At 42.8% G+C, this 11,674-nt stretch overlaps 1 protein-coding gene across 1 annotated transcript; it reads right to left on the bottom strand.

Annotated features, from left to right (window-relative positions):
* Positions 1-200: 200 nt before the first annotated feature.
* Positions 201-10,040, bottom strand: LPAR4 (lysophosphatidic acid receptor 4). The gene is made up of 2 exons (XM_033137753.1): positions 9,882-10,040; positions 201-1,651 (listed from the first exon to the last, which is right to left on the bottom strand). Exon 2 carries the CDS (start codon positions 1,509-1,511, stop codon positions 465-467), a length of 1,047 nt encoding a protein of 348 aa, XP_032993644.1. The 5' UTR covers positions 1,512-1,651; positions 9,882-10,040; the 3' UTR covers positions 201-464.
* Positions 10,041-11,674: the final 1,634 nt, after the last annotated feature.

The following is an 11,674-nucleotide window of genomic DNA, read 5'->3' as shown; positions in this document are numbered from 1 at the left end:
ATATTTCACACTGCCATCAGAGGATACTTCAGAGCCCTTTCACTAGAGGCAAAATTAGTGGGGATTCAAAGCAAGGCTCCTTGGAAGGCAAAAAATACATAGAAAAATAACTTACTAGAATGCCAAATTTTGGAAATTGTGCATGAACCCCAAATAACAACAAATAATCAGCTGTAGTTTTAAAAAAATAACCCCAAGGAAAAGTGAAATATTTTATTATTTCATAGCTTCAAAAGCAAAACATACAAAAGGACAGTGTTATTTGAGTTAAGATATGATGAGAAGGTTTCCGAAGGCAGGATGAGCACCCAACTGGCTGCGTACATATGTATACACACACACATAAAACGCTTCCCTGTGGTTCTCATCTCTCATCCCCATTCCCTTTCTCCCAGACAGTAAGTTATGCAGAGTTTTCTCTGAAGTCCAGTTCTCAGCCTCCTGTCAGTGCAAAAGCCTCAGAATCAGAAATTTGATTCTGATGTCAGCTCTCCCCCCTTTGTAATGGCTTGGTCGCTCACCTCATCCTGCATCACCGGTAGGGCAATCTTTGTTAAGGGAGTCTCAGTTTTGAAAAGGGAGTCAGTTTTGAGGTGGGGGGTTATGTAGAAAGATTTCTGGAAAGACTCTGACGTGAAGTAGTAGATGAAAGGGTCAAAGCAGCAGTTCAGAGTGGCGATGCACAGCGTGATTGGATAGAAAGTCCTCGCAAATCTCTCCAAGAAACAATTTGCTATGGCCTGAGAACGCACGAGGGCGTACAAGAAAAGGATGGAGTTGTAAGGTACAAAACACACCAGGAAGATGGCCAAATGTACAACAATCATCTTCAGCACTTTCTCTTTGTTCGTGCCAATCTGGGAAAGCGTGGCAGGTTTCCGGAGGGTCCTCAGGACCAGTGATGAACAAATGAGGTTGAGCAGCAAGGGAATAAGAAAGCCAACTACTTCAATAAATATTGTAATTTTGGACAAGTAGGTCTTCCATATGCTTTTGGAAAAACCTTCAAAACACGTTGTACTAGTGTTGTAAGTGTTGGTGGTGGAGAACAAGGATGCTGAGATCCCTCCACTGAGGACGAGGATCCAAACACCCATGCACACGATGGCTGTATTCTTCCTTGTCCTAATGGTGCGAGATCGGAATGGGTATACGATGGCGAGGAAGCGGTCAACACTGATGCATGTGAGGAACAGCATACTCCCGTAGATGTTGGTCAGGAAGGCTGTCCCCGAGATCCTGCACAAAAGGTCTCCAAAGGGCCAGTGCCTGTTGAAGTTGTAGAAGATCTTGAATGGAAGAGTGAAGACGAAGAGTAAGTCGGAGACCACCAGGTTGGTCATGAAAATGGTGGTCTCAGATCGCATATTGATGCGGCAGCAGAATACGAACAAGGAAGCACAGTTGGTGATCAAGCCAAGGATGAACACCATGCTGTAGACAGCTCCATAGAGGTTGTACTTGAAGGAATCATCTGTCATGCATGTATGGTTGTTGCTGTGATTCCCCATTACAGCTCTGCACTTTGCAAAGCCAAATTAAGTGGAATCCATGCAATGAAAGTCAGGAAGCCCTGCTCGCCTTAAGGAGCATATTCCTGTGATATTGATTGAATGCTTGTTGCCACACAGGTGTGATGGGTGCCATTCTCCTGGGGGAAACCAGAAAGGAAAAAACAATCAGTTCTCAAATACTTAGTCTAAGTACCTCCCAATTCATATAAAACATCCCCCCAATAATCCTGGGAAGTTAGTTGCAGGTGCTAAAGAGACTCTTCTTCCCCTCAAAGTGTTCCCTGGTAAGAGGGATTGACTGTTAAACCACTCTGGGATCTGATTCTGTGAGGGGAATAGAGGTCTCCTCACAACTCACAGCACCCTTAGCAAACAACACCTCACAGGATTCTGGTTGTTTAAAGCGGTTGTTTAAAGCGGCATGATATTGTGCAGATGGGGGCCAGACTCTCTGGACTGAATCCAACTAAGTCATATTCAGAATAGACCCACTGAAATGTATGGACTTACATTAGTCGTGTCTATTGATTTCAATGGGTTTTCTCTGTGTATGAGTTGGATTCAAGCATACGTGCTGGCTGGGGCCAACAGGTGTTGTAGTTCAGCGATATCTGGAGAACAACATTGTGGGGAATGATGCTGTATTCCAGGAAGAGGGAACCTTGGGCCAGAGAGCCAAATCAACATTTCTGGTCTCTCTCCCTGGCCCTCAGAAGTCTTCCAACATCACATCACCATAACAAACCACTCCTTATCACCCAGCCCTTCAATGTTGATTTTCACACGCACTTGGCTGGAACGTATCCTTGAAGTCTGATAATGCCTCTTGCTTGCCTGCACAGAGGATGGAGAGGGGAATGTGAGTTAACCTATTGTACAAAGACAAAATTCGCATTTGTTGCTCCAATCACTTTTCCCTTTGGCCTTGCCCACTGCTGACTTCTGGAAAGTTTCCCTGAAGGGAATATGGCCCTTGTGCTGTATAGTATGTGTGCATTTTTTAAAAATCCAGTTATTTCCTGTTTCACCTGTGTGTTCTTTGCCTTCTAAAGCAGTTGTCATTTCAAAGAACATTTCTAGGTTCCATTATACTTGGTGTCTGACATAGTACTTGGTTCTATTTGGAGAAGGAACACAGTGAGCCGGAAAGAACATGTTTTGCAGGTTAAACCTCAAAGTCATCTCCAAGTCATGCTGTCTGACACTGGTGTGAGACAGTTTAAAAAAGCAGGGGACTCATGGAGACTTCAGTTTTGGCAAACGAAAGTACCCAAGGATGCAGAGCTTGATCTTTGTCCCCTGGGGTGGGCAGGTAAGTCACATGCAGATAAAGCACGCAAAAGGCAACACTGGCAGAAGTGGTTTGGGGCCCCTGCAGAATGGCTACAGGAGGCAAACATCTGCAGCGGGAGAAACAGCAGACATTCCAGTGGCATGTGTCCTGTTGTAATACATAATCTAACATCTGACCCAGGATGCTTTTGACAGAAGGAACCATTAGTCAGGAGCCTGGAACCACATCAAATGACAAAATTCCTCCTCTTTTTGTATGGCTTCAGAAACAGCAAATCTTAGGCCATTTCAAGAGTTCTCTGGAAAAATTCAAACCATTTTGCTTCAGTTCTGAGGTAGGAGGCATATAAAAGGAAGGGCACATACTTGCACTGTCCTCTGACACCTTACTGCTGTTCTCTGTCTCGCAGTATCCTCTGCATCTCACTCTGCCCAATAGCTCATTTTGCACGTGTAATTCAGATCCAACAATATTTCAAGGTATGATCCGTATTAAACTTATATGTGGAGTCAGGAAATAATAAATACAGTGAAACCTTAGTTTTCTAACGTAATCCATTCTGGAAGACCATTCAACTTCCAAAATATTTGAAAAATGAAGCAGGCATTTCTGTAACCATTTATGTCTGGAAAATTCAATGCGGAAACCACATGCCATGTTCAGTTTCCGAAAAGCATTTGAAAACCGAAGCAGTTACTTCCAGGTTTCCAGCGTTCGAAAGCCGAAACATTCGACTTTTGAGACATCCAAAAACCAAAGTACCACTATACTTATCTTGCACTTACGTCCTTCCCCCTCTTTAAAATTCAAGAACAAGCTAAATCTGATAGAATACCAGCATGCAGCTTGGTCCTCTATGTGTTTACTCAGAAGTAAGTCCCACTAAATCCAATGGAATTTATTTCCTAACCAGTTTGCTTAAGATTGCTACAATCTTAAACATGCTGATTTGGAAGGAAATCTTAACTAAGTCCTACCCAGACTTCAATTAGTCGTGACCCTTAATTTCAATGGATTTACTCTAAATAGGGCTAGAGTTGGATACAATCCAATGGACTCAGAGGGACATACCTCTGTGTAAAAATACGCAGCATTGCACTGCAGGAGTACGGGTTGTAAACTATGGAGCTGCTCCTCACTTTTGCCTCATTAAGGGCTGGGGAACTGGTGACCCTACGGAATGTTCCAGCAGCCCCAATGGTCAGAAATGTTGCTGATACACAGGTTTCCCATCCCTGCATCAAGAACACCAGCCAACCGTACAGAGTGCACATTACTGTAATGGTATGTATGACATGCACAGTGTATATCTGCATCAGGCATAGGCAAACTCAGCCCTCCAGATATTTTGGGACTATAACTCCCATCATCCCTAGCTAACAGGACCAGTGGTCAGGAATGGCCTGACATCTGGAAGGCCGAGTTTGCCTATGCCTGATCTGCATCCTCCAACCTTTGGCTACCAGATGTTTTAGACTACAACTCCCATCAGCCCTTGTCAAAACGGCCAATTGTCAGGTGTTATAGATGTTGAACTCCCCATACCTGTAAAGTATTCATTGTTCATGTCAGTGGAGGGGTGATATCTCTCTAAAGGAATAATGATATTAATAGCAATATGGTATACTGTAGTATTACAGTATTGGAGAAGACCTAGAAAGACCTGGGTTCAAGCTCAAGCCAGCCATGAAGCTTACTGGGTGACCTCAGGGAGTCATCTTAGCCAATAAGCTGAGTGATCAGATAATTCATAGGATCACACAATTGGAAGGGACCACAGGGATCATCTAGTCCCTCCTTACAATGCAGGAATCTTTCACCCAACGGGGGGCTTGGACACACAACCCTGAGATTAAGAGTACAGTATAATGCTCTACCAACTAAGCTATCTTGCAATGCATCTCTCAATATAACCCAAGTTCCCTACTATCATAAGACCACCCATTGTTGACCGTGGTCCCATCTGCTGTAAACATTTAAAGCACTATTATATCCCTTTAAACAGCCGTGGATCCTCCGCACCCCACCAAATCCTGGGACCTATATTTCTTAAGGGTGCTGAGAGGTTTTAGGAGATCTGTCTTCACCTCACAGAGTTGCAATTCACAGAGTTCCCTGGGAAGAGGGATTGACTGTAAAACTCAGCGCTTTTTTCTGGGGGGACACAGGGGGACGCATACCCCTAAACATTTTGTGAATCTACGTTTGGCCTCATTGAGGGGCATTATTTCAATGAGTAGGAAAATGAGAGTACCCATTAAGTTAGGGCGGGGGGAAGCACTGGTAAAACTACTCTGGAAACTAGTTCTGTGATGGGAATAGGGGTCTTGACTAACCACTTTCTTCACCCTTAAAAAACTGCAGTTCTTTGCACCTACCATTTAATGTAACTGTGTTATAATACATGCTGCATATGGGGCCTTTATTTCTGCAAACAAATCCATAAAGCAACACTGCAACAGTGAGGAATATAGCTTATTGGGATAAAAATAAAATCACATTTTTTTCAGATTAATCAAATGTGTTCAGATGATCTCAAGATGCTCACTCATTTCCTTGTGACCTTTCAGTCAATCCTTTTAAAAGTGCTGTTGCTTTTGTGTGCCTGTATATTCACCCAATGGATCAATGCAGGAACTTGCAATTTTTAATAAAAGAAAAAGCAACCTTTTTATGCATAAGCCTATTTCTTTCTTTTTAAAAGCTTCATTTTTTAAAAAAAGGGAGGAGGATTCCCAATCTTGCTGGTTATGCATCTAAATTTGGGCTCAGCTTTATGAGTACTTGCATTTATGTAGACTCAAAACATAAATTTGCATATGTCCAGTTTGAATAAATATGTGCATTAGTTATATAAAACAAACCCCAGCTGCCCTACAGCTCTTACCTTTTGGTTTCCGCAGGCTGTGCATTCAAAAGGAAATAAATACTACATTCAAAAGCTGTCTCTCAAAAGACTGGCTTACAAATCATCCTTAGATTTGCCACACACAGCTCTCATCTGGACTCTCTTACCCGCAAGTGCATTGATGAAAAGAGGCCCATTATTCCATTTGTACTACTTTTGTTAAGGAATTGCCTGCACTTGTTTTGATTTCCTTGTTGTTCCTATGAGTGATTTGGAAACTTTTTGCCAAGGAAAATTTGCAAATTTGGTAAGCTGGAAATGCATAGTTTGTGACCTACCAAATCAAACATAACTCTCCTAGCCCACACCTCCTACCCCCAGTTTCAGGTAGGACAGAGACACAAACAGGAGGTTTCCAAATGTCCTATCACTCCTTCAAATACCAAACTCAAGTAGTTGAGTGACACCAGAAGGGGAGTCAGAGGTCACATCTGCACTATACATTTAAAGCAGTATTATACCATTTCTAACTGGCTGGCTCCTGTGAGAACATAAAGCAGGAGTACTAGATGATTCTTTGGTCTGATCCAGCAGGGCTTTTCTTATGTTTTAAAGGGATTTCTTTAAATCAAGGACTCTTTTCTTTGCTAAGGTAATTATGCCATTTGCATTGTTGCACGCATAGAAAATGTGTACGTTTTAAAAATACGATTTAACATAGTTGGTAAACAAAATGCAATCCATTATTGACACCGATACCCCATGAATCCTTCAGACGGTTGACGCTTTCCCAAACCTTCCCCCCTACACATACACACACTATATAAAACACACTATATAAACACACACACACACATCATCAATGTACATGGTGCTTTACAAAATACAAGAGCAGCAGACCTCTGCCCCAAGGAACTTGCAGGGAGGCAAGTGGAGGCAGTAGTAATCAGGGAACAAGTATCTCTCTTCTTCCCACAATTCTGATGCAGCTTGCTTCTATCGCCCCACCCCCACCCACTCATTTCCAGATAGCTAGAGGAGAAAATAACTATGCAGCACCAGAATACAAGATAAAATTCATGTCTGGTCTGCCCATTACAGGCTGCATCATAGTTCACAAAACCATTCATTAAGGCCAGCAATTCCAAAGCAAACAGTCCAATACTAATGCCACTCACAGCTATCCTATGAATTCTGTGTATTGAAGATTAAGGTAATCTGGAATTGATAACCATCCAGATAGTCAATTCTATTTCCCTTCAACCCTTCTGAATTAAAGACAGTTACAACAGCCAAGTAACCTTATCCATCTTCCACCATTTCCCCTTGCTCGACTACTCACTAGCAAAACTGGATGTTCATAGAAATTCAATACAATATGCCCATTGCAATGGTAATACACCCCCCCCTTTTCTTAAAGGAAAAGGAGAGAGGAAGCATTTGATTCCTCCACCTGAAAGGCAAGCAATTGAGTTTACCAAGTGACTTAAAGCTAGGAACACAGGAAAGCTACCTTATACCAAGTCCATCTAGCTCCGTATTATATACATAGAATGACAGCTGTTCTCCACGGCTTCAGTCAAGGGACATACCCAGAACTACCTGGAGATGCCTGGGATTGAACTTGGGACCCTCTGCATGCAAACCAGATGATCTACCACTGCACTATGATCCTTCCCCTAGGAAAGAGGTCTGCTTTAGAAGCAGAAGAAGAAACCAAGATATTCTCTGAAATCAATCTGGGTTTCTTGCTCGTTTTTGGCTATTTCTGCAAGCTCTGAAATCAATCCAGAGCAATCTAGTTAGCTTCCTGCTTTATTCCCTGCAGTTCACTAACTAAGGAGAAAGGCAATGAAGAATACCCAGACATGAGGATATCCTGAGCAGATTTTGAACTCTGAACTTCCCCATCCTTCTAGTTCCACCATCCATTGTATTAATATACAATGAGAAATTATTTATATTAAACACAACATACTTTGAGCAGAAATACCCCTTCTGAGTTTGACAGCATTATAGATAACAAGCTGGTGTCACTCAGGAATTCTAAGCTAAAAAATCAGAGCAGTTTTGAAAGGTTCCGTCTGCCATCTTAATTCAAATTCATCATCCAACAGCACCCAAAAACAGATGGAAACCTGTGTGCATGTTGTTGTGTTTTGGGACGGGAGCCTGGCAATGAGGCTATCAATGACCACTAGTCACAATGGTTAACTATAGCCTTTAAGATCCATGCTTCCAAATACCAGGTACTGTGGGTCAACAGTGGGGAGAGAGCTATTGCTCTCATCATGACCTCCTTGTAAGTGTCTGATCAACATCTGGTTGGCTTCTGTGACCATATGGCTTCTGGGCCTGATGAACCTTTGGTTTGACCTATCAAGGCTTTGTGCATGTGATGAGGTGGCTTTGAGACTACACAGCAGTTCAAGATAGAACACATCTTTGTTCCTTGTATCCGGCACTCAGGACAGATTTGGGATTCTGGGTTATATTCTATGTTAGTCATAGAGTGGACAAACTGAAATTAGTAGACACGACTAGCTTAGGCCAGTTAATTTTAATGGGTCCGTTCTGAGCAGAACTTAGTTGGATATAGCCTGCTGCTAATATACTTGGCAACCTGTTGCTTAACAGTGAACTGATGGAGGTAGTCTTGCACTTGGGTTGAACCTTCAGCATACATTTAAAGCACATGGTTTCCCCAACAGAATCCCGGGAACTGTAGTTTGCTAAGGGTGCTGAGAACTGTAGCTCTATACATTATAGCTTCGGGTTTCATACATAATTAGTATATACTACATTTACTCACAATCCAGCCATTCATTCATTCATTCATTCATTTCTGGGAATTGTATCTATCAATATTTGTATTATCAGTGTAATACAATAAAATACTGTAATCCACTGATAATACAAACATTGAAAGATACAAATCCTAGAAATGAATGAAGAAATGGGCAGAACTCTGGCTGGATCCTGAGTTAAGCAGTCCTAAACAACTTACTGGGGAATAAAGGAGCATTACGTTTCAAAACATTTATTACATTTCTATTTTCTCTTGTTTTTGATTCAGTTGTGCTTTATGATACTCTGATTTTATCTGACCATTGGAATGACAACAACTCACTGGATAGTAGCTTTTATCATGCACCTAAATGGAATCACACAGATGAAAGAAAAATCAAGTGTCCAGATCTATTGCCTGTTTAATCATACTTTACACAGAACTAAAGAAATGATTTAAAACAAGATAAGTTTTACAATAATAGGAATGTCTTCCGAGTGCTGAAATGTAAAATGTAAAAATGTAGACACCCTCAAACTACAGTTTAGTGTTGACCCATGGAGCTAAAACTAAAATCTGTGCTTTTCTAAAAGGATTTAGCATTTTAGCTGCAGAGAAGATGGCCAAAGCACTATGTGTTTGTGCCAACTTACACTAAAAACGCAGAAAGTAAAGCTGTCAACAAGTGGGGGGGGGCAATACCAAACTTCCATTTTTAAAAAACAGAAAAAGAATATTTAATGGGATTTAAAGAGAAGGAGGCTATGGGGGTGTGGTGTGATGACTGAAGCCCCATTCAATGATCACAATCAGAAAATGTGCACTGTGGTATCTTTTTATTGCAAGCAAACACAGATTTGCAGAAACTTTGGAACTAAAAGCAGTCTCAAAATAAAAAAAAGAAAGGCAGTTTTGTTTTGCTACATCATGGTGAGAAGATTCGTGGGCCTCCTATAAAAACTGTTGCTTAAAAGTCTCAGACATGAAAGCAGAAAGATTACACCCACCACGACCCCTGCCGAAATAAATTAGTTGTCTTATCGGTTTCAGGAGCCTTAGATCAGAATCCTTGGCATGTCTACTCAGAAGTAAGTCCCGCCTAGATCAGAGGGGCTTATCGCCAGAAAGGTGTGGCTGGAGATGATAGTCTGATGCTACACTTACCTTGTTGCACACCCCCATTGAACTCAACGCAACTTACTTCTGAGTAGATATGCCTAGGATCACGCTGTGGGACACACACCGGATCAGGCCTCACTAGAAAATGTTTGAAATCATAGGAAAAGGACAGTGGTGGTGAACAGAGATTTTTATTCGTTTGTTATGTATAGGCGCTTCTTCACCTCTCTAGGCGACTTACTAGAAATCTAGTCACTTTTTTTTTTAAGGCGAATTTAACAATGAATTCAAAGAAACAAACGGAAAAAGTCAACTTACACAGCAAAGACCACCTTCCCAAGGTGGGATGATCAGCCCCACTGACTACTTCCAGATCCAGTCAGCCTGTAGGTCCGAGTTAGAAGCTCCCTGCCGCCGGGCGTTGCAACCCACCACAGATCTGTTCCATTTTGTTTCGGTGACACTTTGGAGCTGGATCCCAAAAACAAAACTATTTGCAGCTTCTAAAAAACGCACAGATTATCCTCAAAAACAGAGAAGCAGGCAGGGGCGCTCGCTGAGCAAAACCCTCCAAGTCTTTGTTTAAAGGGCTGGCGGCGGGCGGCGAAACCTCCTCTTTGGAGATGGGCTCTTGCGCCCCGCTTCCAATCCCTGAGCAGGAGTTGTGAGCGTCGTGCGCGCAGAGAAGCGGGCGCGGGGGGGGGGGGGGACACACAATCTCCCAATAGAAGGAATTTCCGATTGGATGGCGAGCAGTTCTAAGCAGCCCAGGACTCCGCCCCGTCCTTTGGGTTCCCATGAGGTGGCCAATGGCTGCAAGGGGGGGTGGGAACTCTCTCTTTTGGAAAGCCTTTTTGGTCAGAGAAAGGAGGGGGGTCCTGCTTTCCCAGGCAAGGAAGAGCTGAGTTTTCAAAAGGTCCGATTTTGACAATGGAGGAGGGGTAGCTTCCTGTGCGAAAGGGTGGTGGGCGATGCAGTCGGAGAGAGGAGCTGCTGGCAGGGGAGTCCTTTCTAGAGACTTGAATAACAAAAGAAGTCGCATCGGGTTTGATTCCGCGAACGTGGAAGGAACGGGCTTTTTAGGAAACATACAGAAGAGCAGAATGAAAGAGCCATGCAGTTAGATATTGTAATTCTGGGTTTAGAAGAGGTTTAGACGGATCATTCAGCAGGTTTGGGCAGATTAATAGAGGTTAAGCCTATCAGTGGCAACTAACCAGGATCGCTCTGAATCCCATTCGCTTGCGAGTGGGGAAGAGTTCTGTGGCGCTCAGGTCTTGCTTTCGGATTTCTCTTCACCACTGCAAGATTCACATGATAGCTGGACTAGATGGGCCTTTGGTCTGGTTCAGGAAAGCTCTTCTAAATATTCACTGCATCTTCTTGTGGCAGCAAGTTACATAGCTTAACTATGTCCTGGGGGGGGGGGGGGTTACTTCCTTTTGTCTGTCCTGAATCTTCCCCCTGTAGGAGATTCATTGGATAATACCAGGTTCTAGTATTATGAAAGGCAAAGAAAACCTCCTTTCTATCTGGCTACTGTGCACCTCTGTCATTTCCAACCCTTTGCAAGTGGGTCAAACCACAGACTACAGAGAATGAATGAAAAAACGAGGATTGTGTGCTATAATCAGCTGAATCTGTGGTTTAATCAACTGAAACTTCCATTATCCAGAAGGGGTGAATTTTAGCCAATGGGGTCAAATTTTAATAGGAAAAGGAACGCTTTTCTTCTCCCTACAGCTGTCACCCCTCACCCCAGAATGTAAACAACCCACTGAAGATTACTCAGTTCCTTCCACTGTGGGGGCAGGGGGGGGGGAACAGGAGCACCACACAAGCAAACAAACAGCCCTTTCTGTTTCTCTTCTACAGGCTCTGTGTGCCCTTGCCATGCAGCGCCTAGCTGCAGCCCAGTGGCTCCCATCCAGTGGACTCAAGCTTTCCTGAATCTAACAGCAGCATTAGCTCACTTGTAAAAAAAAAGAAAGAAAGAAAGAAAGAAAGAAAGAAAGGGGAAAACACAAACCCCATAGACTGGCTAGTGTCTCAATCCTGTAAATGGACGTCATTTTCTAAAAATTGTATTAATCATTCAATGATAGCCTGCA

Source organism: Lacerta agilis, chromosome Z, assembly GCF_009819535.1.
Source record: "Lacerta agilis isolate rLacAgi1 chromosome Z, rLacAgi1.pri, whole genome shotgun sequence".
NCBI lineage: Eukaryota > Metazoa > Chordata > Lepidosauria > Squamata > Lacertidae > Lacerta > Lacerta agilis.
The sequence above is the reverse complement of the archived record's forward strand: the minus strand, read 5'-3'. Positions and strand labels throughout refer to the sequence as shown.